Source organism: Lepisma saccharinum, chromosome 18, assembly GCF_977018435.1.
Source record: "Lepisma saccharinum chromosome 18, izLepSacc3.1, whole genome shotgun sequence".
Lineage (NCBI taxonomy): Eukaryota > Metazoa > Arthropoda > Insecta > Zygentoma > Lepismatidae > Lepisma > Lepisma saccharinum.
In genome coordinates this window covers 16,236,589-16,263,815 of record NC_139246.1, presented here as the reverse complement: position 1 = coordinate 16,263,815, position 27,227 = coordinate 16,236,589, and the positions used below count along the sequence as shown (strand labels likewise).

Below are 27,227 nucleotides of genomic sequence, written 5' to 3'. Positions count from 1 at the left end.
AGGCCCCACACCCATCCAGGGCCAGCACTGCATCCCATAACAGAATTCTGAATTTGGTAGAGAAGTTCAGTTTAGACTACAATTAGCCCACATGCTGCTCTGTTGCAATGCATGACAGAATTTTTTGAGATTGAAAATGACAGTTGATTTCCAAAATTAATTTAATTTCTATTGAACTCGACAATAGTATTTTGGACCAGCATGCACTATTACTGAATCATGAAAAAAAAATGCACATAAATAAGCTTCTATTTATGTTAATTTGAGACTTAAAATATTTACCTGCATTTTTGCTGTTGAGATTCCAAAATTGGATAAGCCGGTTTTTAATTAAGTCCTTTGATCCTTCTGTTACTGTCATAAGTAAAAATGCAAGAAACAAAAGTTATGACATCAGTACAGAATAAGAGAAGATGGCATTAATTAGTATTGAAAACTGTGAACTCCATATATTAACTTGTAATGCTAATTGCACATAATATCCTGCCATTGTTTATGTTATGTAAATGAATTAACCACTTTACAGAATGCATAAAATTGTGTTTCAAGTTTAAACACACACCTATACCAATTACTGATGGAAAGTGTAATATCACCATTTTATAAGCTATGTAAAAATTTAAATGCATGCAAAGAAGGATCTTGTGTGTCCTTGATATTGCATGACAAGAGTAAGTAAGAATATCAAGAATATTTTGTTATATTGTAGGGATGGGCTGATATGAAATTTTGGTTGATATCGATAAAGTACTGATATAAAATTTACCGATACCGATAACCAATATTCTACCGATCCGATATAAAATTAGAAATGGTCCTTGAAGAACCTGAAATGTTCATTGACCTCCTTAATAAATTGTTTCATGGTGACTGCAGTGCAAAAGAAGTTGCATATTTAGACATTTACTTTTCTAGAAAGTAGAGCATGAAGATTATCCATAAAAATTACAACAAAATGGCAGAATTTTGCACTAATTTATCAGATATTTATTGATATATCAGATTGGTAAATAATCGGTAATTTTACCAATAAACCGATACACCGATATGCCTATATCGGCCAATACCTATAGAGTACCGATTAATCGGTCCCAATCCTAATATATTGTGTTTCATATAATTCTACAAATATTATAAAAATCAGTCACAACATTGCTTAAAATAAGAAAATAATATTTGTTATTTCTATTACTGTTCTATAATTGAAGTTAAACTTACCTGGCAGATGCTTAAAATATGTCCATAGCTCATTTATATGCCTGAGCATCATGAATTTTATTCCAGGATGTTCTGGAAAAAACAATTTAAAATTGCATGTCATAATGTTCATTGACAAAATAGAACTTGGCTTAAATTTTTCATAAAATTTACATATAACTAAATGTTCTTGATCGATTTGTTAAATTATTATATTTTAGCTTAAAATGATGGCAAAAAGTAGATGAAAAGGGGGGAAAATATCAGGGTTAAAGTAATAAGGGTGTTCACAAGATAGATTTTTTTTCAGGTAGGGATTAGAATATAAGAAATATAAAACTGATATTCAGGAAGTGATTGGGTTTTCTTGATGTTCAGAATTTCAAGATATGTACTTGGCAATTATTGAATTCAATACTACACAATGATTTTTTTCTGATGCAACAGTTTCCAAGATTTTATACAAAACTATCATTTCTCATTTACAGTACTGAAACTTTGAACATTTAGTAATTCTAAGAGGCCTGATTAATTCAAGTTGTCTATTTGTTCAATTAGGTTAATAATTACCTCTGCGTTGGCATTGATAAGGTTTTTTTTTCTTATTTTCTTTTTAAACATGGCTCCTAGGGAGATCTGACCCTAGGAAGGGACAACTCTGGCATGTGCTCATGGCTCCATGTCAGATAAAAATTACTTGTTTACCATAAGTCAACAGGGTACTACCCCTCGCGACAGGTTAAGTTTTCAGCAAGTTTTATGTATTAATCCATGTGAGAATGGCGCTCAGCATCTCCCGTGCCAATCTTTCCTCAACCGTTGAGCTGTTCATGTCACAGGCAGCCAGAAAATCGGCAGTATTGCAGCGAAACTATATTCTGCGTGCACGTTTGGGTCTACATGTGTGAAATGTTGCTGCAAACTTAACCTGTCGCGGGGCTTAGAGCTTCAGACAGAAAAACTAAGGGAGCTTTCAGACCAAAGTTACAAGCAACATGGGATATATCACACTGAAGTGACACCACCATGAACTGAAAATAAAGGAATAGATACTTTACCCTCTGGTCTGCAAAATAACATTCATTGCACATGTGCGACCAACAGACTGAGGCAACATGCCTGCTATTCAGTGACGGCAATTAGGGGAGGGGGGCAAGGGGGTCAATTGCCCTCCCCCCAAATTTTTGCCACTATTGCCCCCGCACTATGCTAAACCTTGTATACAAAGGAAAATATACTGTCTTTGATCCCCCCCCCCCTTTGACAAGTTTTGCACTTTGCACTTTGCACCCCTGGTTTTGGAACCCAATCACTGCCACCGCTGCTATTCATGAAATGGTCCTGTCCAGTTACATCCTAGTGACAAGTGAAATGTGCAGACTGTTGTGTCACTCCAGAAGGGAAAGTTATGATTTTATTTACCTTGATCTGGGTTGTCTTTCAAATCACCCCAAGTGTCTTCATAATCATAAACATCATATTCATTTTCCACCTTGGACACTACAACAGAAAAATTTGCAAATTATTATATCCATATTTTTTTTAAGATAGAGGTGAGAAAAATATATAACATCATATGAGGAAATATGAAACAACAAATGCTTGTAAACAAAATCTAGCTACAAATGAAAAATGTCAACACACGTACGTACACATCTAATTAATAGTATAAGGTATCCAATTGATTTCAAAACATATTTTTGTGCAAATATTCTTTATAATTTTTCATATAATCTCAGTTTAAGGTAAGGTAAATTCTTTCAACTCATAGATATTCACATTTCATATGAATTGTATAAACACAGTTAAAATTAAATTAAATTATATGTGTAAAAAATAATATTCATTCAGTGTTACTTGTGAAAAATAGTTATTTCTCTTGTAGTCTATGGTTATTACAAGCATAAAAAAACTTTTTATTTTGTTGTAGCTAACTAAACTAGTTAGCTAATAAAAAGCCTGATGAAGGGAGCGTGTGTTTTCCGGAATCGTCACAACAAAAAACAACTGTGTTTTTATGCTTGTAATAACCGTAGACAAGATAAATAATTCTACAATGCAAGCAATGAATACATACAAGAAAAATTTTGAGAAATAGTTAATTCACATAATAATTTCTGTATAACCTCATTCAATCAACCAATCAATAACTTCTGTGACTTAAGTAAAGAAATAGTCCTCCTCGTGGCCATGCAACTAAGGCACCTTAGTTTGGACGGTGGCTGCGGGACAGCATGGATTCGATCACAGGTTCAATCTCCATGAATTTTCGGCCTGTGGCAACCCACCATCTTGAGGAAATTGGGGAGCTACGAGTGAGTAGCATAACCCGGTCTCGGAAATCTCCTACAATGGCTGAGGGTTTGATGTGTTAACTCCACATCACCCCATTACCGGTTGAAGAACTCCACACCTCTAGGTAGGATTGTGGGAGGGAGACTGGCAGCCAGGAGATAGGCCCAGGCCCTTGCAAGGGCTGTCGAGCCATGGGTTATTATTAAAGTAAGTAAATAAATAATTACATAGAAGATTTATCATTTTTAAAAAATACTGCAATGAAATAAACACCAATAAATAATGTGAATTTGCAAAGGCAAGAATAATGATAACTGAACAATAATTACCTTGTCCGGTCATATATATTGCCCAAATCTTCAACAACAGCTTCACGTATGAATTTTCAATTTCTTTGCTACCTGGCGAATTTTAAGTAAAGTATACATGAAATATAATAAATAAGAGAACATAAAACACATCTACTATGAGGGGAAGTCAATATACAAGTCGCAAAATGAAATATCTTCGAATTGCTGCAATGTGAATTTTTTTTATGAATATCAGTTGTTGCACTGATTCTTTCCGCAAGTGTCGGTGTAGGTGCCAACACCACTGTGTATCGTATATGGTGCTAGTAGTCACGTTCTCATGCGGCAGTGAGCAATGGGCCGTAATTCGATTTTTGTGGGTCCCTAGGTTGGAAACGACTGGAACATCCACCCTACAGTCTGGATTTTGCACCATCCGACTTTCATCTCTTCAGCCCACTGAAGAATCACCTGGGTAATCACCGGTTCCAGGATATGGATGATGTCCATCGGGAGGTTACCAGCTGGCTACAACACTAACCACAAACCTTCTTCGCTGCTGGCTTTGAGGAACTCGTGAAACTCTGGGACAAGTGTCTAAATGTTCATGGAGATTACGTTGAAAAATGAACCACATTTCATCAGGTAACTATTTCAACTTTTCTTTCCATTCCATTTTGTGACTTATATATTGACTTACCCTCGTACATAACAATATATCTTCTGCAAAGGTCCGTGGTGTGCTCAAGAAGGGGTTGGTGGGAATCATAAGCCCCTCCTTTGGCCCAATATTCCTAAAAATTGAATATCATAGGCAGGAAAAGATGGTAAAATGAGGGCAGACTACTAAAAACAGTTTAAAGGTATACATACCCCATCCACTATGGAAAATTCTGGGCATGCCATTGGCAAAGGTTTTACATATGTGGATACAGTTAGGAAAATAAAAATGTGACAGAAACAATTTCTATCACCTTATTCAAGAAGGGTTGTCTACAAGCAAAAATCACAGTCATCTTCAGAACATCTAGTTTTCACCAATACAAAGATGGCAATAACAAATAAAATGATTGAAAGTAATATGATATTAACAAGCTTCTCATATCATTTCCAGGCAATGACATTTTTCACTTATTGAACAAAAACACAGGATGATAAAATTGAAGAAAGATCAGCACACTGCTCCTTCTACTTCTTCTGCTGCAGTCATACCAAGAAGAGAAATACTGCAGCCAACTAAGATTGACAGTCATTTGTTTATTTCTCTTGCAGTTGCCATAGGCAAAAATGTTTGCTTTTGCTTATGCCAAAGCAACTCTATGTTGTCCTATTTATAACTTTCATCTCTTGGTTCACTCTCAAAAATATGAACTGGGTGTCCAAATTGAAACACCCTAATTTCAAATGCTTACATTAAACATAATATACAGGCAAGAACAGTGTGGTTGGTGGTATATGGTAGCTTAGCTGTGGAAATTTTAAATAGGTAATGAATAGTAAGGATTCGTTTATTTTGTATTGTTCCAGGTGGTGAAAAATGAAACATACCTTGATATGTTAAACAATTTTGTGTTCCCTTAGATAACCTGCTTTTCCAGCAGGATGGAGCACCTCCACACTGGCATTTGGCAGTCCGGAACACATTGAATGAGGAATTCCCACAAAAATGGATTGGAAGAGGTGGTCCAATTCCTTGGCCACCCCGGTCGCCTGATATTACTCCTTTGGATTTCTTCCTGTGGAGGTATGTTAAGGACATGGTCTATGCAACAAAAGTGACAATTGTGGAACAGCTTCGTGAGAGGATTCACGGTGCTATTGAGACAGTTACGCAACAGATGCTGCAGGCAACTTGAAAAAAAATTGAGTATCGCCTCGACATTCTCCATGCCACTCGTGGGGTGCACGTACAAATTTACTGATTGCACAGACAAAACTTCATACCTATCTGTATTAATTTTTGTTTGAATACATTAAATACATGCGGTACTACAGTCGGTTAAAATTAGAGCATTTCAATTTGGACACCCTGTATTATGTCTCTGCTTTCACTGTGTACAACTTTTCAATTCAGGGCGATGCAAATGCTTGGTACTGAATAAAGGTGCTTTAGATTCAAAACTCAATGACAGCACCAGAGGTTTTTTTCATCTTGGTAGAGCAGTACCTCCAACCCAATCATTGATGACAACCGTGAGAAGAAATTTCAAATTTGGAATTAGTTTCATCTTTCAATTTATCAAGCTATATTTTTGTTTTTGTGTAATAATATGTAACAAAATATGGAAATAATGCCATATGCATATACAAAGTGTTTGAAATGTCTCCACACTTAAAGTTCGAGAATGTTATGCTCATAATTTATTAAAGTTGTGAACGTAATGAATACATACGTTTGTTAACTATATCTTCAAATACACACACAAAAAAAAAATTGTAAACTAAATGTGAGTAATAACACACTGACAAGATGGCAAACAATTTTTCGCACATTGAAATACACAAAAAGAATATTGAAACTAAATTTCAGAAAACATACAATGCACTTTTACCTGGTGCCGGATCATCAACATATCTTCACATATCTTTCATATGCCTTAAACTCAAAATATGCTTACAACAATTAGAGATTCACTGTGCATGTGTAAGACATTGTTGACAAACTGTGATTGTATGTCTCACCCTGAGGACTGTAACAGCAGCACTGCTCTAAACATAACATAAACTCGTTCTTGAAGGTCATACCAATCCCTACTAACAGGCTTACCAACTCATCCAGATGAATGCCTTAGTAGCTTTTTTAAAGTATGAGGGTGGGGACTTTCCAAATACTCTGTATGTGCTTATTATATATTTATGAAATTACACATTTATCTTAATTGAATATGTGATTAATTTTCTCTCTATTCAACTACAGCTTTGAAACTTATTATTAACTTGTGTCAGAAAGTAAACATATTTTACAATTACTTTGTTCTTTGGTTTTTGACACATATTTGTCACAATATATTAACCACTTCAAAATTTACTTATCAGATAATGATGCTAAGTCTTGTGTTAAGCTTCAGGCAACATTTCACGTTATTTCAGATTAGTACTAGCATTCTCATAATTACTCGCATGGTGAAGACCGAAATGTTTGAAATATTGTGTAAAATCAAATATGTACCAAAATAAAGCATAGTACATATAAAATATGTTTATTATTTATTACCAATATCCCTGATTCAAGGAGTAAGCCATGATTTAGTTATTATTAATCAATTTTTGTAATAGTTTCTAAATAAAGCATTATTAATAGAAGAAAATACTGTTCCTTAGGGAAAAAACCCTTAAAATAGATATCTGAAATGTACATTTTCTTCAGGTAAGTGTGTATCACAACAATGATGCATTTACTATTCTAGCATTAGTGTAGTTGCTGTGATGTCATCTGCTTCTTGTGCAAGAAAGTTTTGATACCATGCATATATATCTTCTTCAGTCACTTTAAGATGATTCTAAGTGGTAGAGGAAGACATTCACTGTAAGCACACAGTAAGTCTTAGTAGATCTCAGCAAACATATCTTAAACAAATTTATATTTTATTGTAATCATACAACGAATTACGAAAATATATCAACCATGCTGTTAACTGTAAATATTATATTAAACCTGTTCTTCCTTGAGATTCAGCAAGCAACTGATAAACTTCAGTAATTACTGGCACAAATCCTTCTGCTCCCTCTGAAATACATGAAGATGCCATGTAATATTATTTTCTATATGTATCTATCTAATAAATAAATATATTAAATTAAGTATGTGGTGTAATATATATATATATATATATATATATATATATATATATATATATATATATTACACTTTCAATTAGAAGAATGTTAAGATTTAAGAAACGAGAGTCTCTAGGACAGAAGCACCCAAACTTTTTCAAATGAAAGGCCAGGAAGGCAGATTAAATCATTGGTTGTGGGCCATAATTTATTTTACTTACACCAAAGATAATGCCTCAAGATGAAATAAAACTATTAAAAGTACTACACTTGGTCACATAAATTATTTTGATAGGACAGGTGTGGCCCAGGAAAAATAAACTACATATTCACATTAATAATATCTTTATATTCATAAGAAAAACATCAAAATTGCACATTGAGCTACAACTTATTTTCATGTAAAAATGGTACATTTGTTAATTATTTTCACAGTAAATGTTTGCTTTATTTATCTGTTTAATGTTATTATTAGTGTTGTTGTTGAATTTATTGTTTTAGGACTTATGTTGATTAAAGGCAACAATAGTCTATTATTGTATCAGTTGCCATGACAATGGTTGATTGTGCTATGAGTGAAGTTGCAAAATTTGTGATTTTATATTTTTAGAGAAAGGTTCCTTGTATTGTGATGGTGTACATATGTGACAATAATAATAATAATAACACATGGTCCAACAGCGCAGGTTTATCTATCAGCTGGCCTCACTCCAACCTGATACTACTCACTCACTCACCCAAGGTGCGAGATCATCCAGTTACAGGGTGACATGTGGTCAGCACAATGAACCCCCAGTCATTGTTGCAGTTTCTTATAACTGGGTTACCTACTCCTTCATAGCTCCCTAATTTCCCATGATGGTGTGTGGCCACCGGTCCCATACACATGCCAAAAATCTCAGGAGAAAAGTTGTTACGCTTCCCTCAGGAGATTCAAACCCTCAAACCCGTGTCGCCCATAGTCGGAGCCAAAAGCATGATGCCTTAGACTGTTCGGCCAGGTGCAGGAGACACATGTGCCTCAATTATTTAATGAAAATAAACTTTGGAAAAAGGTAACTAACTAACTAACTCACTCTCTAGCCTTCTTGAACCCGAAGGTTCATGGCTGCAGCAACACAGGCTGTCCCTATCCTGAGCAAGATCTATATACTCTTTTCCACCTCTACCAATTTCCTTTAGGTCCATCTCAACATTATCCCTCCATCTTCGTCTTGGTCTTCCTACTGGTCTCTTACCATCAGGCTTCCAAACAAGGATCCTGTAAACTCTTCTTTCCTCTCCCATTCGTGCCACATGGCCTGCCCACCTAAGTCTTCTTGATTTAATCATTCTAATAATATCTGGACATGAATACAAATCATGTACTTCTAAATTATGTAACCTTCTCCACTCACCTGTCTCTTCATCCCTTTTAGTCCCAAATCTTTTCCTAAGGATCTTATTTTCAAATACTCTCAATTTATGTTCCTCTTTCAATGTAAGGGACCAAATTTCACATCCATGTAATATTACAGGCAAAATTACTGTTGGCAAAAGGTAAGGAATTATATTTTAATTCTTCCAATATCACGTCCTGAGAGGTGTGAAATATAGCTGTAAAATGTAACTAAAAAATAAAGGATAGTTTCTTAACTCTTCCATGAATGGAGATTGGGTAGTTACCATGACATGGTAATCCTGTATCTCCCACCAAAACGAACATCACAACTGATAAGCCAATACTGGAAAGGGTATTATATAACAGGGTTATATATACCTAATTAATAATAAAAATAGAAACATACCTATTCCTGGAAGTTGTTCAGCTACTGCCTCAGGGAACTTGCTTATAAATATATCTTCAGATCTCTCATATTCTGCAAGTATCAAATAAATAATAATTACATTAAATAAGATATAAACTACATGACAAAAATCTTGTGTAACAAAAAAAATTAATAAAATATTTATTTAATACGTAGAAAACACTGTATGGGTACTATGTGCCAATAATTTCATATGGAGTAGAGACTTGGACAATGGCAGAGAGAGACAAAAGAAAGAAGCAGGCAGTGGAGATGACATTTTTAAGGAGTTTATTGGGGAAGACTTGAAAGAGATAGAATAAGGAATGAGGAGATCCGACAGACAGTGGGTGTGGTGAAGCTTCAGGACAGGATAGATCAGGCACAGATGAGATGGTTCGGACGCAAACAGGATGGATGTAGGAAGACTACCAGTAAGAGCTTACAATGCACAAGGAGTGGGAATAAGGCCAAGGGGGAGGCCAAGATGTCGGTGGGTAAAAATTCCCATCCTGATCCCGGCGTCACACTTTTCGGGATGACGAGCAATCGGGAAATACAGATTGGTCATTTTAAAAAGTCGTTAATTCTCGACGTTTTCTGCATTGCAAATTTCAGGAACTTATCGGAAATTGTTAGTTTTATTCCAGAAATGCAAAAACAATCACTTAAAGTGAAAATGACGTGGAATTCGAGATTTTTAGAGTTTCGGGAAATTTTGAACATTTCCCATCCCGACCCAAAAAATTCTGTCCCGCACATCCCTATTATTTACCAAAACTTGCATGCATGCATATGTGCATGCACGCACACAGAGTCGTCCTATCTCTACAGTTATGCATAGCCTTGCTCCACAGATTAACAAAACAAAGTATAGTAGGAGAATTATGAAAAATGGTAATATACAATGTATTTTATGACTTTAATTCTTCTTTGTTAGTTGAGCGTCTCACGAGTAAAACTTGATAACCCTCACTCTGTTCAAATTTGAGATAAAATTGGGTTCAGTTGCTGCACAGTACCCTGCTTGCTGCTCATACATAGTGAAAACAAGCCATTCAGTATCTGTTAATTGGCAAAAACACACAGGATAGGTAAAGAATATGCCACAATGCAATAGATGAACTTGCACTTGTGCTTTTATCAGTTTCGTAATTTTGTGGGTTGTCAAGTTTTACTGCCGAACTGTTCAGTTGGCATGGTGAATATTTTTAAGATTTTACTGTGAAAAGGGCCTGAAAATTACTAACAATTAATTAGCACATACCTGGTAATGAGTGGAATTTAATCCAGAATTGCACCATCCTTGTTACAAATATATACCGCTCAATTTTTCTACCTAGAATATATGAGAAAGAATCATAAATTAATATTCAATTCTTTTGTGAGTAGTTTCTGTTCTACAACTTGTATTTCATTCTTTTAGATAACAATAAGATAAGTTAGGCCAATTGATGGCCATGGTTGATTTTTCAACTCAGCATAGAAGCTCCTGGATTCAAGTCCCAGACAAGGTGTGGGTCCTATTTGTGAGTGTCAATTAATAAATTTCACACAATCATCACTCATCCTCATTGTAGTGGCAGAAAAGTGAGATAAAGTAACAAAATACAGGCAACATATGAGCTAATTTATATCAATACTAGTGATTGGACAAATTAATCAGTTCCCCTTTGGTGTCAGTTGATATAGAAATGTCAGTGATAATGAACAATAAATTTCAATGAATCTTTAAATTATTGATATTTTTAAGCTTGCAATTTAAAGGAAAATTATTTATTTTATTTATTTTATTATTATTTTAGGCATATGTACATATAATTCATATACCTGGTTTTGTAAAGTAAATTTCTAAATGCACAGTTTCTGTTTCAAAGAAAAAAAAACATTTACAGACACCGGGTCATAAATATATTAACTAAGGAAGTCAAGGTACATTTGCATTTTTTTAGCAGAATGGCAGAAAATACTTTTTTGCTGAATTTCATATTGATACTTCATTGCTTTTAACCAAAATTTTAAATTTGTCCAGCCCTAATTTATATGACGTTTACTTCACCATTCCAAATCTTCGAATACATTATTAAAAAGATACAAATAAATACGTGAAGTAATATTTATGCCATTTCACACTAGTACAGTCACTAATTAGAAAGAAATAATTTTCAGATATTTATTTTAAGTTACCTTTGAAACCCTTCTTCTTGATATCTCTATACACCAGATCGACATAATCAACATCCTGTGGTTGATCTGTAAGATTACGTACAGTTAGGTTCACTCTATACATGCAAAATTTAACATACCAAAAATACAATATGTTACAACTTGATAACACTACAGCTTAACAGATTATTAAAAAGTTCCCCATGCACAATGTACCATGCCATGAAGGCCCATATAGAGGGAATGTGGAGGTAAGACTCTGCACATTCTTAATCTTGCTCATTTTTGGAGGTGATGTGATCAGCATCATGCTCCAGCCACATTAATCCCCAAGGTGTGCATATATTTGAGGCTGGGTGAACCCCAGATCTGCTTTATCCAGGGACAAGGCTGCAAAAATTCCAAACTTTGATTACTCAGCCTGAGAATCAAACCTGGGTTTCCCATGTAGCAGTCAGATGCAATAGCAACTAGACCCCATATTATAACAGTTACTTAATATGTAATATTATAATGTTGTTACAGACACATAAATACACATTATTTGACAAGTGAAATAAATACCTCTCTCTCTCTTTCTAAAACACACACACACACAACAAAAAAACTACACTACTGTTTTAATCTGCGTCTTGATGAACAACCTTATGTTCTGAGATATTTCAGGTTAAAATATCACCAGGTTTATGTACTTATAAAAAGATTTTTCGAAGAATACACTTGGAGGTTTTAAGCTGTCACGTGGTACATATATTTTATATTTTATTATTATAATATATACTATGCAGGAAAGAATGGTATGTTCAAAGGGAGTTGGTGGGTTCAAAAAAAAATAAACTTCCCTCATCATATCCCATTTGTTTTGTTTATGAAATTCTTGGCATTCTGCTGAAGGGCAATGAAGTTGCTGTTATAAGGGTGTATTCATAGTAATATAATGTATTATAGTCTATATAATTTTTACTTTTGTTACATAATACTTAGCAAGTACATTCACTTAATAGAATTCTATTCTAACCTTTTTCATCAGGTGTCTCCAAGTATTCAAAAGCAAGCTGCATAAATTTATGACGAAGCTCTCTGTTTTCTGTAATTATATTAAATAATTTCATTAATAGCATAAATCTTACTTTATGTTAAATATATGCTCCATGGCTTAACTAAACAAAAAAGAAAGCAGCAATTACCCCTACAGTGGGTATCACTCCAGAAAATTAAATTCAAACACAATCTGAAATTTGAATGAACATTGCTACACAGAAATATGCAACGTGCTGCTAAAATGTGTAAAAAATATTATCTTTAGTGGGATACAGTAAGGGATTGGTAGAATAGTTAAAAATGCACAACCAAGACAGTATAAATTACCTTTGTCACTTATCTTAAGCAGCTTTCAAACCAAATTGACAAATGACAAGTGACATGTGACACATGTCCCTTGGAAACGAACCTTCAGAAATAAATGCAATTTTTCGTACCAGTGTTACACATCAAGCTGCACTTGCAAGTCATTCAGTTTGGTCCACGTTCTCATCATGTCGCTTGTCACTTCAGTGTGAAATAAATACCTATGTCAATTGCCACCTGTTGCTTGTCACTTTCATCTGAAAGCTGTCTTAAGAAGCAATTAATGGAGTATAAAGCAATACTACACAAAATTTTATAACATATTTAACACACCACATACCTGCATTTCCCCTTGACTTTGAATAAAGTTCAAGAGCCTTACTGACAAATTCTGTCTTCTTATCTACATCATCTGAAATTACAATAATTAACAATGTATACACGTGACTATTTCTATGCTGCATAAATTACATTGTAAGAAAAGTTTGAAAGCAATCCTTTCTGATGATAAAAATTATACTGTTGTTAACAAACAAAGTCATACTACTCAAAAAGCTTATTTTTGTACTATCATCAGCAGTGCAAAAATGATACACTTCATTTAACAGGTAACATAAGAATTATCTGAGCTATGGGTGTACTCCAGGTTTTCTACAAAATCCCAAAAGTTTTAAGTCCTGACAAGAATCAATGAGACATGACTCTTTACTGATAGGTCTGTTCTAGAACATTTTTAGGTCTAGTGTCAAGGTAAAGCCAAGTCTCTGTAGTCAGTATTCACAATAAAGCCTAGTTTCCATAAGTCTGTGTTCATAATAAAGCCAGTTCTCCATTGGTCATTGTTCAAAATAAAGCCAGGTCTCCATAGTTCATTGTTCAAGATAAGGCCTGGTCTCCATAGTTCATTGTTCAAGATAAAGACTAGTTTCCATAGTTCATTTTTCCATGATAAGTCATAGTCTCCATGGGTCATTCTTCATGATAAAGAATGGTCTCCATAGTTCATTGTTCATGATAAAGCCTGGTTTCCATAGTTCATTCATCCATGATAAACCACAATCTCCATAGTCAACAGATGAAAAATCTGTTGAAAAGAAATTTGTGTGTATTCCATTCCACAAGGGATTCTTACATAAAATTGCAAAAATTTCTAGAAGATTTAATTTCAAAATTGTTTTTAGATCACCAAGAAGTATGGAATGTACATTTAATGAATTCAAAACTGAGAAACTCTCTACCAGATGTGGAAACCACAGGAATATATAATATAACTTGTTCATGTTCAAAGGATTATGTACAACAAACAGCAAGGAAAAAGGCAATAAGATGGCATGAACACGATTTGGACATTATAAATCTAAACCCAAGAACAGGTTTGTCAGCTCACATCATCGAAGAGAACCATTTGATTAAAAAGAGAAGGGTTTTAAAAAGATTGACAGGAAACATAGAGTTGAACGTCTGGGCAGCTTCATTCATTGCAGAAGAACACTGGAATAAATTAAATAACGAAAATGGTAACATAGATCCAGTATGGAGTTTTCCTTTTCACAAAAGGAGTAAGCCACCATCTTTAAAATTTAATGTAACAGAAAACATCAAGAAACTTCGTGAAAACAATGACGACTTTGAATTACCTGATTTGGGATTTATAATTTTAAATAAAAAATAATGTGGTCAATTTTTTTTTATCTGAAATAAAAATAAAACAGACTGCTTCTTTTCACACTTAGGTTGCTATATTACAACAATGTAACATTAACAATATCCATTATATAAGGGATTCTTATTGTTTAAAAAATTACTAACCATTGTTATAACTGTATCTTTAGTCAAAATGAAAATAAATGTCTGATGAAGGGAACGTGTGTTCTCCTGAAACGTCACAATGAAAAACTGTTTTCTTATGCTTGTAATAACCATAAACTACAAGAAAATAATACTCCATAGGTCATTTTCAGTGGTAAAGCTAGGTCTCTATCAGTCATTGTTCATGAAAAAGCCTGGTCACCATAGGTGAGTGGTCATGATAAAGCCTGGTCTCAATCGGTCATTGTTCATGATTAAAGCCTGGTTCCATATGTTTATGTTCATGATAAACCATGGTCTCGATGGGTTATTTTCCATGATAGAGCCGGCTCTCCATTGGTCATTGTTCATGATAAAGCCTGGTCTCCACAGTTTTTTACTCATGATAAAGCCTGGTCTTCATAGTTCATTGTTCAAGATAAAGCCTGGTTTCCATAGTTCGTTGTTCATGATAAAGCCTGGTTTCCATAGTTCGTTGTTCATGATAAAGCCGGGTTTCCATAGTTCATTGTTGCATGATAAACCATGGTCTCCACATGTCATTTTCCATGATAAAACTGGCATTCTATCAGTCATTGCTCATGATAAAACCTTGTCTCCATATGCATATGTTCATGATAAACCATGGTCTCAATGGCTCATTTTCCATGATAAAGCTGGCTCTTCTTTGGCCATTGTTCATGATAAAGCCTAGTCTCCATAGTTCATTGTTCATGAAAAACGCCTGGTCTCCATAGTTCATTGTTCATGATAAAGCCTGGTATCCATAGTTCATTGTTCATGATAAAGCCTGGTCTCCATAGTTCATTGTTCAAGATAAAGCCTGGTCTCCATACTTCATTGTTCAAGATAAAGCCTGGTCTCCATACTTCATTGTTCAAGATAAAGACTGGTCTCCATTGGTCACTATTCATGATAAAGCCTGGTCTCCATTGGTCACTATTCATGATAAAGCCTGGTCTTTATATATTTATGTTAATGATAAACCATTGTCTCGATGGGTTATTTTCCATGATAAAGCTGGGTCTCCATTGGTCATTTTTCATGATCAAGCCTGGTCTCCATAGGTGAGTGGTCATGATAAAGCCTGGTGTCCATTGGTGAGTGGTCATGAAAACGCCTTGTCTCCATTGGTCACTATTCATGATAAAGCCTGGTCTCCATATGTTTATGTTCATGATAAACCATGGTCTCCATGGGTTATTTTCCATGATAAAGCCGGCTCTCCATTGGTCATTGTTCACGATAAAGCCTGGTCTCCACAGTTCATTATTTATGATAAAGCCTGGTCTCCATAGTTCACTGTTCATGATAAAGCCTGGTATCCATAGTTCATTGTTCATGATAAAGTCTAGTCTCCATAGTTCATTGTTCAAGATAAAGCCTGCTTTCCATAGTTCATTGTTCATCATAAAGCCTGGTCTCCATAGTTCATTGTTTATAATAAAGTCTGACCTCCATAGTTCAATGTTGATGATAAAGCCTGGTGTCCATAGTTCATTATTGATAAAGCCTGGTCTCCATATATTTATGTACATGATAAACTATATTCTCTATAGGTCATTTTCCATGCTAAAGCTGGCTCTCCATAGTTCATTGTTCATGATAAAGCCTGGTTTCCACAGGCCTGCTGTAGAAGCTTAGATGTCTGTCTTTATGAGTTTAATACAAAATTCATTATGCACTCTCTCTTCCTGTTCAGTGTCCAATTGCAGCAAGAAGTAATCTGCCACTCAGACACACATGTTATTACTAAGTGCCCAACTGCTACATGGCAGAAAGGCCCTGGATGACTGGATGAACTTCCAAGGTCATGCAGGTGTAGACTCATATTTGAATAAAACATAATGAAACATTACTGGCCTAATTATGTCACAGATATTAACACAGTTATACGCAGGAGGGCTGATGGAGCTACAGTTCCTACCCAAAATTTGAGAAAGTGAAAATTTTCTAATGAAAGCAGAAAAGAACTCGGAAAAAAGAGTGGTAAATTCAAATTTCCCTTAAAATGACCCCTGAATACCATTATTGTCTTTGAACAACTTTCAAAATGAAAATAAAAAATGATAATTACAAAAAACTCTCTACAGTGTATCCTGCTCCTAGGTACAAGATGTTAAAAAAAAGATCCTGGATATGCAAGTGACAACAATAACCGGATTCATTTGCAGTATCATTTTGCATGCAGAAATGTGTTTTGTTTCATTTGAACAAGTATCCTGGGGCTTGTAAATTTGCAACTACTCAAGGTTTTTGCCAAATGTAAAAAAAATGTGCAAATGCCACACTATGAAGAGATTATTTATAGCTTGGCTTGTACTATATGCCCACATTGTAATATAATAAAAGGTGCTCATGTTAGTACATCATAAGGTTTGCTTAACTCTGTGGGGGAGTTGTTAGCACTGTGTGCTATGATGGTAGGGGTTAAAGGTTCGAATCCTGGCCTGGACATGGGATTTATATCCTTGAAGAAGCCAAGTGACCTTGCAAATACTTACAATGGGGTAAGGTGAATACTTTTTATTACATTATGAAAATATTATTTTGGATTATTGATGAGGCAAACCATTGGAAGGAGTTCAACCTTTATGAGGATAAACAAATCTTATTGTCAACAATATATTATGCTGGTGTACGTTTATCAGACATGTTATATTCTATAGGTGAAATGCCTCTTAACAAGTTGGTTTCTGACAGGCTTCAGTAGCCTATACTTACCTCTCTCAGTACTATGACGATTCCAAATATCAACTAACTTCTTTCTGAAAGCTTTATTGGACACTTCATTTTCTGTAATAAAAAATGTGTATCAGTTTTGTCCCAAGAGATATTTATATCATGCTTGTCCAGTATTAAAGAAGAAATAAAAAGCAGACTGAATTCAAAAAATGCATGTTGCTTTTCTCTTCATAAGCTTTCAACTTCTTGTATAATATCTAAGAAACTAAGATTTAAAATATACAAAACAGTAATTTTGCCTGTAGTATTATATGGTGTGAAACTTGATCCCTTGCATTAAAAGAGGAACATGCATTAAGAGTATTTGAGGAGAATAAAATCCTTAGAAAAATATTTGGACCTAAAAAGGATGAGGTGACAGGTGAGTGGAGGTGGTTAGATAATTTAGAACTGCATAAATAATTATATTCATGTCCAGACATTATTAGAATAATTAAATAAAGAAGACTTAGGTGAGTAGGACATGTGGCACGAATGGGAGAGGAAAGAAGAGTTTACAGAATTGCTGTTGGGAAACCTGATGGTAAGAGACCTGTAGGAAGGCCGAGATGAAGATGGAGGGATAACGTTGAAATGGACCTAAAGGAAATTGGTAAGGATGGAAAAGATTGGATTGATCTTTCCCAGGATAGGGACAGATGGAAGGCTTGTGTTTCTGCAGTCATATACCTTCGAGTTTAAGAAGGCTAGAGAGTTAATTAGTTAGTTGTACAGTATTAAACTCTATTTTCCCTAAGTCACTAATAATTTGAAACAAAATTGATATACCCATACACTTATTCAGTCCTCCCATTATAAATGAAGACTAGAAATTTTCAGAATATTTCTAAAAGATTAAAATTAGGGCTCAGCAGATGACACTTTTACTATTGATGCTGATACTCTCCTCTCACACTGAAACCGATGCTTGAAAATTGAAACAATAAAAAGTTATTCAAAGTATTGATTAACATTAGTGGCTGAGTATTCCACTGAAATTAAAAGCATCAATTTATCACAGTTTTGCTGCCAAACTATTCAAGAATTACATCAGAATATTAAAATACCTGTTTTGTATTCACAAAATAAAGTTTTCCCATGCAATGCTGGTGCAAATTAAATGAAAACTTTGAATTTTGCATAAATTCTCAGTATAATTAGACACCACAAAGTGTTATTTTTTGTGGATCCCACGAGAGACCAAAATACCAGAAAGATGCTGGTATCAGTAAATAAGATCCGATACCTTCAGATGCTGATACCACTGGTATCGACTCATACCAATACATCAATATTAGTAACAGCTTAGCCCTAGTTAGAATATTGATTGATTGATTGATTTGTGTTTTAAGTCCACTTTAAGCACAGTAAGGCTAATCGGGACTGCAGCTACAGTTTAAAGTTGTATCAGAACTACTCCACCCGTATCAAACCAGGGAGCTCCTGATTACAAGGTGATGATGCTACCACTGCGCCATCGGGGAGGCCTTTAGTTAGAATATAAGTATTATATTGTGACTATATTATATCAATAGACTAGAGTTTTTGGAACATTTGCATTGGAAATATATTGAGAATTAACACATTCACATTTGGGTTTTGTATGTCCATTTTAAGTTGGCAACTGTTGTTGTTGTTGTTTTGTTCTTTTTAGCCTGAAGAAAAATATATAAATCTTATGTCGAATGTAAAACCTCTGGAATCTGTTTTCGAACCACTAATATTGTCATATATATATATATTGACAAAGTATAATGAGTGAAGTTCGAGAAGAGGCTCATTTAATGCTCTCTTCCACTGTTCATTAACCTGCCTCCTTCATCCAAGATATCCCAGGAATGCACTGCATTTCATATTGCCTCAATACTGAAGTTCTACGGGAGGTGACGAAAGTGCACCTTGCCGATAGAGGACAAGAGGTGTAGTAACCTCTAGTCTGGCATGAGTATAAATGCGAAGTCTGGAAGGACATCACTCTCATTCGCTTACAGTTTTACTATGAATCTACTTCGATACACTCGGCGTGGGATAACGAAGGACAAGTTGGGCAGGGTCGAAGTACTGACTCTGACACGATATGGACACAACATACGTCTTCGTCTTAGGACAAGACTCTGCAAGAACTTCCCAAGATTCAATTGAGTCACACTTCAATATATATCACTTCAGCATGGATTTAACATGGCGCACTAAAAATAATGCTTATAGAAATGATAGAAAAACCATGAGATACAATCTTTCAAAATAACAAAGATAAAATATTTTGACTACATTGGCTACATTACCAAAATCAAATCTAAAATGTTCATTCAAATGATTTATTACCACAGGGCAGTCAACAAATTGTAACTCCAGCTACAACATTAAAAAAATAAGATAATTAAGTACCTTTTTTAGCACGTAGAAGATTAAAATCAGTATTATCTAAGGTTACTGCAATAATTGTTATAACATTTCAAGATGACATATTAATAAATCAAACTTTGCAAGATAACAATTTTTATAACTATAATTTTCTTACCTGGGTAAGTCCTGTAGGAAAACCAGATTTGAAGCATCTCTCTAATAAAATTATAGTGTTTTCTGTAAACTAAGAAAATAACAAGAACTAATTATTACTAAAATACTGCACAGCTAAATACAAATTGCATCATATTGTTTATAAAGAAATATGTATGACATGAATAAATACCTATGTTTGAATTTATATTTCTGGCACACATTAACTTGTTGTGAAACCTGTAGAAAGGCAAGATGAAGATGGAGGGATAACGTTGAGATGGGCCTAAAGGAAATCGGTAAGGATGGAAAAGATTGGATTGATCTTTCCCAGGATGGGGACAGATGGATGGCTTGTGTTGCTGCAGCCATAAACCTTTGGGTTTAAGAAGGCTAGAGAGTTAGTTAGTTGGCACTGTCAAAAATATAATATGTGCCAGAAATATAAACAAGACACTCATAAATGTTCACATATTTTACATATTTATTTATTACAATACAACCTAAATGTCAGTACTTACCATGCTTTTAAACATGTGAATATACAGATAATGTTTCTGCAACTTAGTGAATATTATGGACAACTCATGGTGCAGAATATATCTTGTTTGTTCACCTTCTCTATTTATATTGTATTGGTGAACTTTACTAAGCTGCAAACTTTACAATTGTTTGGAAAACAACCATTACATATTACCAGGAATGCCAGTTAATAATTCTTAAATGATCCGAAAGAAAACAAGTGTATCTGGGGAGAAAGGTAACAAATGCTTTATTCAAAGTATGCGCCATCGCTAGCTACACATTTTGCCCATCTGTTTGTCAAATTGTGGATGCCCTACCAGAAAAATCGTTCACATTTTGAGGTGATCCAGTCAGCAAGCCATTGTTCGACATCTTCATAATTGTTGAAGTGTTGCTGGGAAAGTGAGTGAGACATCGATGAAAACAAGTGGTAGTCCGAAGGAGCTAAGTCTGGTGCGGATGGCGGATGGGGCAAGAATTAGCAGCAAAATGCAGAAATGGTGTCTCTGACGTATTTTGCTGTGTGTGATGAGGCATTGTCGTGCTGCAAAATCACTTTTCCGTGTCTTGTTGCCCAATCTGGATCTTTCCCATGGCATCAAGACAATCAGATATAGTTTGGCGACCAACATTTAACTTCTCTGCCAGTTGTTGTTGCGTTTGTGTATCGTCTTTGTCCAACAGTGCTTGCAATTCGGCACCTTGGAATTTTTTCAGTTGACCCAGGCGATCTTTGTCTTTCAAGTCGAAATCACCACTTTTGAATTGTCAAAACCAACGCACACACACGTCTTGCATTAGGACATTGTCACCGTATGTTTCCACAAGGATACAATGGCTTTCACTCGTGTTTTTCTTTTAATTGAACAAGAAAAGCAGGACGTGCCGCACATGCTCCTTATTTGGTTTGAAGGTCGACATGTTTACCACACAAACCCAATATCACGATCACTCGCACTCGGTTGCAGATCCACGGCATTTTGACAGGTACTGTTCTGACACTGACGTAACAGTTGAGACTGTGCACCAACCCTTGCTTCCAGCGCCATCCAGCGACGAAATTAAGAATTATTAACTGGCACACCTGGCAACTGTTGAAATCTATTGGTTGATTTTGATGCAGTTGTTTTTCAGTTATCTTGTGTGTACTGATAGAGAAAAATATTAAATTGTTTATTTTGATTTGCTTCATTTTACTTCACTTTTTGTGCCACTTTTGGCTAATTTGTGAAGATGTAGATCAGTGATGACATAATGAAATTGATAAATGGACACTCACAAACATCCACGCCCAGGCTGGGATTCCACTCCGCCACGGGGTGCCGAAAAAGAAAAATATTATAGTATGTACACTATAGTAGAACCATGTCAAGTTGTGGGTTTTTCTTTATGTACTATGTACCTAAGAATTAATGAATATGTAAGGAGCTACTACCCACGAGCTCACACAGCTTTATTTTTCATTGACTTTCTTACTGTGTACAGATAATACACAGCAATGTTCCTTGCAATATATATCATTAAAAATGTATATTACCTTTCCTTGGATTACGTTTGACTTCCAAAACTATATTTTCCAAATATTCATCTGTATCATTATTTGCATTAACTGAAAGTGAATAAAACAGGATTATCATAAAGTGTGAATATTACTTTGTAAGGATACTTACTAAAATTGTAGATAAATAAATTCTGTTATAGAATATTGTTTTTGATTTTTTACTAAATTCAATTAACCAATCAAGTGTGTTTCATCTATTAATGAATTGAATTAAAATGTAATGTGAGGTGGAGGGCACATAATTGCTCTGCCAATTCTGTGAAGGACTAAATATGTAAACCATTCAGCGAGGTAGACTTTTCAAACATGATTGACATGAACTAATGCTTCTTGCATTTTTACATAATATCACAACCAGAAGGTAAGATATACATCATTAAAAAAATGTATGTGCTGGTTTTTATAGTGTATGGAACTATTAGAAAGAATACATACTACATTTTATCTGTAAAAATAAAGTTAAAAATGATATTCTGTCTGTAGTTGATTTTCCTCCAAGTTATAAAAACTGTTTAAAGTTGATTATAATTTGATTAATCAATTGATTAATTCATTAAGTTCATCTTATTAACCAATTAAAATTATTAGTTGAGCAACAACACTAATTTTAAATACTGTTACTCAATTCAGAAAGTAGATATACATTTCAATTTTGATGTAATGTATACTTTTCACATTCTCTACAAAAGTGAAAAAATATTTTAGTTTTAGACTCTTCACTCAAAGTATAGTTTCCTACATATTTCTTTTTATTGCCTCCAATACAATGACAGAAATATATACAATTTGCATGATATGTATCTATTGAAGCTTGAACAAACAGATTTTAAATGTTACAAAATCTGTATAAAAATTATCATGTTACTTAGAAGTAATCTTGTTTAAAAGTCCAACTCACTATTATATATAGTGGGCTCTTAATATTAGTTTATACAGTACAGTGCATTAACTTACTCTCTCTATATGATTGTTTCTTGATTCCCCACCTATATACATTTAATTTCAAGAAGCTCTGCTTTAAGTGATATAATGTAGTTTACAATGGTGACTAACAGAAAGACTAAACATTTAATATAAATCTCTCGTGTGTAAACATCACAACGGAAATAAAGAGAGCTGAATTTGACATACTAACAGATAGATACTTGAAAAACTGTTGATTTGTTATTTTATGGAGGCTACAGAAGTATCAATTACATATTCAATATTTACCTCTTTTTGGATGTGTTGAATACCATAAACTATACATATTTCTCAGGAATATAATCCTGAATTCTTTGTTTCCTGTAAGACAAAAGAAACAAATATATTAGGTTGCAAATATTAATGTCAGATCCAGATACTGAGCACACACAGGGCCAGATTAAGACGAAATTGGGCCTGATGCTTGAAATCTTCGATGACCAATAAACACAACGACGTTATAGTTACGTCACAGCGTAAAGAATAATAGAAACTGTATAATAAGTAACGCTGTGTCTAGGCGTCCAAAATTGGGGCTCCAAACTTCATTCTAAGATTTATTTTCAGGTTAATATAGCAAAAGAAAACTGTTCAGCTTTTGGAAAATTCTCTTCTGTTTTCATCTGGGCCTATTTCAGGAATGGGCCTAATGCTGCAGCATCAATAGCACCCACCTTAATCCGGCCCTGAGCACACAGTAGAATTTAGTGTGCAGAAATAGTATTTTTCTAACTGAAGTATATTAATTACAAATAGAAAAAAATAATATTGTTCTAACTCAATTAATTTGCTTAGCAAGCCAAATTGTAGCATTAATACCGAAACTGGCTGAATTCATAGAATTTATTAAATTTACTACTTGCATACACTTTTAACTTGCTTACATTTTTAAAGAAGAAATAAGGTAAAATGTATAGGAGAACATTAAAGAAAAGCACTGATACATAATTTACCTGGATGAAGCTTTGATTGAGTCCACATCATAAGGTTGGCTTCTACAAAGTTATTTTCCTGTACCTTATCATCTGAAATACACAACAAATATAATTAACAAAGCAAAAATTTATTACATATAAAAAGTTGTATCTTTGAAGATGGTCTGTGTAGCCATGCTTTTATGGTTGATACATACTTATTTATTAGATTATTGTAAGGATTGACTGATATGAAATTTTTGCTGACACCTATAAATTAGGGATGGGCTCGTACTCACAGGATATAGATTAATCTGCCCCTTCCTCATTTATTAAAATACAAAAGTATCAACTGAAAAAAATTGTATTTTGAGTTGTGTACATTATTTTCAACATGTTAGTGAAAGATATCTTGTGGGTAGGTTTTTTGTCCCTGTGGTATCTCTCTCTTAATTTACCATAAGTTTTGTGTCCATAAAGAATTCTTTTTTGAGTTAACATTTACCAAGTATTGTAATCTGGAAAAATACCTGGAACTGCACTGTAGAGAGCCCACAGTTCAGCAACTAGACATCTCAATACTAGTGACAACTGCTCAACACCTAAAATAAAGATGGAATTTCTGTACATTTACATTTGAAATATAATGTTCATGTTTCTTAAAAAAATATTTCTTATAACCCCTCAAAGGTATATGCATGAGTGGTATATCGTTCATATCTCCAGGGCAAATAGTCTCTCAGCTAAAGTCATTTCAAGGTAACGCTGCATTTTGAAGCTTGAATCAGTGGCATGCTGACCAGTCCTTTTGGGGGTACAACTCACGTTACATTGGTCATATGATAATAATGCAAATATTTTTGTGTTCCTTACATGTCAGCGATCATTTCCATGTGCATGTCGACACTGTCATGTACTATTTTCTTGGGGGGTGGGAGTTGGGGACCCCATTTTTTTCTCAAATTTTGGAATTTTGAGAGTTAGCCCCCTCCCCCTGCCACATATACGCCGAATTTGCAAAATTTCATATAGTCTAAATCTCTGGTTCATTCCGCGTACAACGGTATATCACTCATCTCTAGGGCAATTAGTCTCCGATCTACATTCATTTAATTGAAACTGCATTTTGCTCAAAATCGGCTTGGGACCAAGGGGGTTACATGTGAAAAGGGCCTTGGGACTCAAAAGGTTAAGTACTGTAACATTTAAAAATTGTCAACCTTTTAAATTTAAATTGAAAATTATTGTTAGAAAATAATAGGGCATACAGTATCTGGCAATCAGTGAAATGTTTCTATAAAAGGGCCAACTTGCAAAATGAAATGCTAACCCTTGTGACAGGATTGTCAAAAGCTCAGTTTTAACATTTAAGATTCAAATTTACAACATTCATAGTTTACCTAGGTATAAACTTACTTCCTTGCTTAACAGTGTCCACCAAGATTTCAGCAATTTCTCGCATGAATGAGTAAATGTCATCATTGGTGTCTGGAAGAGAAAATGTATATAATCATTATGACCTTCCATGTTTTGTATTTTTTTTTATTTGATTTAGTTTATTTTACTTCGCGTTTTGTGCCTCTTGGCTAATTTGCAAAGATGGGGATGAGTGATGAAATTGATGAATGGACATTCACAAACAACCAAGCCCGACCGGGATTCAAACCCGGGACCCTTGGCGTCGCAGCACGATGTGCTAACCACTCCATGTTTTGTAATTAATGTTAATTTATATATATATTTTGCAGTGTCTGCACTAAATAATTCACACAAAATGATAAATATTTTGATGGAGAACATAAATGTGTAACTTACATTCAACCTACAGTTCTCAAATCTAAACATGCCCATGAAAGCAACACACACTATATTTTTATTATATTTCATGCTCATTTACAAGAATAAGCATACTATTATTTTTAGTATCAATTCAGTTTAAATCTTAAAACACAAAGAAAATATTTATATCTTGACAGAGATATATATTTTTTAGACTTGTGTTAAATTTTCCAATTGAGTGAACAGAAACGTAAACATACCCTTAAATGTATGACGCTTCATATTTTCCCATATTATTTCAAAGTAATCATAATCTATCTTGAACTTCCCTGAAATATATAAAAAAATATTATAAATTGGAAAAATGATACACAATAAGAAAAATATTGTTATTTATAAATTTGAATGACGTAAAGAAAGACAAGAAAATACTGTGAGATATAATAATAAATATGATTAAAAAAAATAGTTCAGGAGAAAATAAATATGCTTATTTGGAAAAGAATTCAATATATTTTGACGAGTTTGTTATTTTCAAGAAGATACAGTGTGCAAGTTTTTTAGCTAGTTTCTTGAAAACATGAAACTAGAAAAAATATAATTTCTATTATACACACCCTCTTCCATTACTACAGAATTCTCTCAACTTTAAAAGAATCCCTACAGTGTTTATTTAAAATGTTGCATTTCTACCACTTTTGGCTAATTGCAACAATGGGAATGATTGGGGATAATATGAAATGAATGATGAGCAAATATGAGATAATGAACGCTGCTGGTTCGGAAACATGACATTAGAAAGTTATAATTAAAAATTAGTTGGGGCTGCCTAAGACAGTGGAATATATGTTAAGAACTTGGTGTTGTGCCTTGAATGAGGAAGGGGAGGGAAGGAAGAGGATAGGGAAACAGCAGGCAGTGAAATCGACGTTGAAAGCAACATGTTGAATTGTTTCTAACAACGACTTTGTTTAGTATAAATAAAGAAAGAAATAATGTATTTGCTGAGCACTTTTGGGTTTCTCTGCAAATCAAAGTTTGGTCTGTTGCAGTCAATGATAAGGAGAGCAAAGAGAAAATATATTTCAGTCTGGTTTTAGAGAGCAGGATTACAGGTTGCAAACAGTACAGCACATTAATACGAGGTGCATCCAGAAAGTAAGTCTCCCTATTTTTTTCCCGTGAAAGTAAACATAATGAGCCGTGTAAATTGCGTATGCGCAGCAGAGCTAAGACATATCAATCATATGCCAGGCGGACAGATCCCGCCTGACGCCAGTAGTGAGGCAGCAGTGGTCCGAAGTGGAAGCTCGTATTCCGAAGTGGAAGCTCGAATTCCTTCTCCCGCCGCATGCCAGTAGCGAGGCAGCAGTGGTCCGAAATGGAAGCTCCTGAATGCACAAAGCATTGCGCCAATTGACATTCATTGTCAGCTCTGTGAGGTCTATGGGCCGAACATTATGAGTAAGCAGATGGTGCGTCGCTGGTGTCAGCTGTTTTCGGAAGGTCGTCAAAGTGTCCATATGAAAAGTGCAGTGGATGTCCGTCCCTCATCACTGATGATCTGGTTGAGCTGGTGCGGCAGCGCATCGTA

At 34.5% G+C, this 27,227-nt stretch overlaps 1 protein-coding gene across 30 annotated transcripts in view; it reads right to left on the bottom strand.

The window, feature by feature from the left end:
* The window catches only part of LOC146002413 (uncharacterized), a 562,931-nt gene that overhangs the window by 14,765 nt on the left and 520,939 nt on the right, over positions 1–27,227 (bottom strand). For all 30 annotated transcript variants that reach the window (XM_083140199.1, XM_083140200.1, XM_083140202.1 and 27 more), the window contains 18 exons: positions 25,894–25,962; positions 25,271–25,342; positions 24,385–24,456; positions 23,894–23,965; positions 23,190–23,261; positions 21,954–22,025; positions 19,914–19,982; positions 17,393–17,464; positions 13,200–13,271; positions 12,531–12,599; positions 11,534–11,599; positions 10,614–10,685; positions 9,347–9,418; positions 7,438–7,509; positions 3,822–3,893; positions 2,620–2,697; positions 1,219–1,290; positions 283–354 (listed from right to left, as the gene is read on the bottom strand). In XM_083140199.1, the coding sequence (XP_082996325.1) occupies positions 283–354; positions 1,219–1,290; positions 2,620–2,697; positions 3,822–3,893; positions 7,438–7,509; positions 9,347–9,418; positions 10,614–10,685; positions 11,534–11,599; positions 12,531–12,599; positions 13,200–13,271; positions 17,393–17,464; positions 19,914–19,982; positions 21,954–22,025; positions 23,190–23,261; positions 23,894–23,965; positions 24,385–24,456; positions 25,271–25,342; positions 25,894–25,962 (1,287 nt within the window). The remainder of the gene's footprint in view (positions 1–282; positions 355–1,218; positions 1,291–2,619; positions 2,698–3,821; positions 3,894–7,437; positions 7,510–9,346; positions 9,419–10,613; positions 10,686–11,533; positions 11,600–12,530; positions 12,600–13,199; positions 13,272–17,392; positions 17,465–19,913; positions 19,983–21,953; positions 22,026–23,189; positions 23,262–23,893; positions 23,966–24,384; positions 24,457–25,270; positions 25,343–25,893; positions 25,963–27,227) is intronic.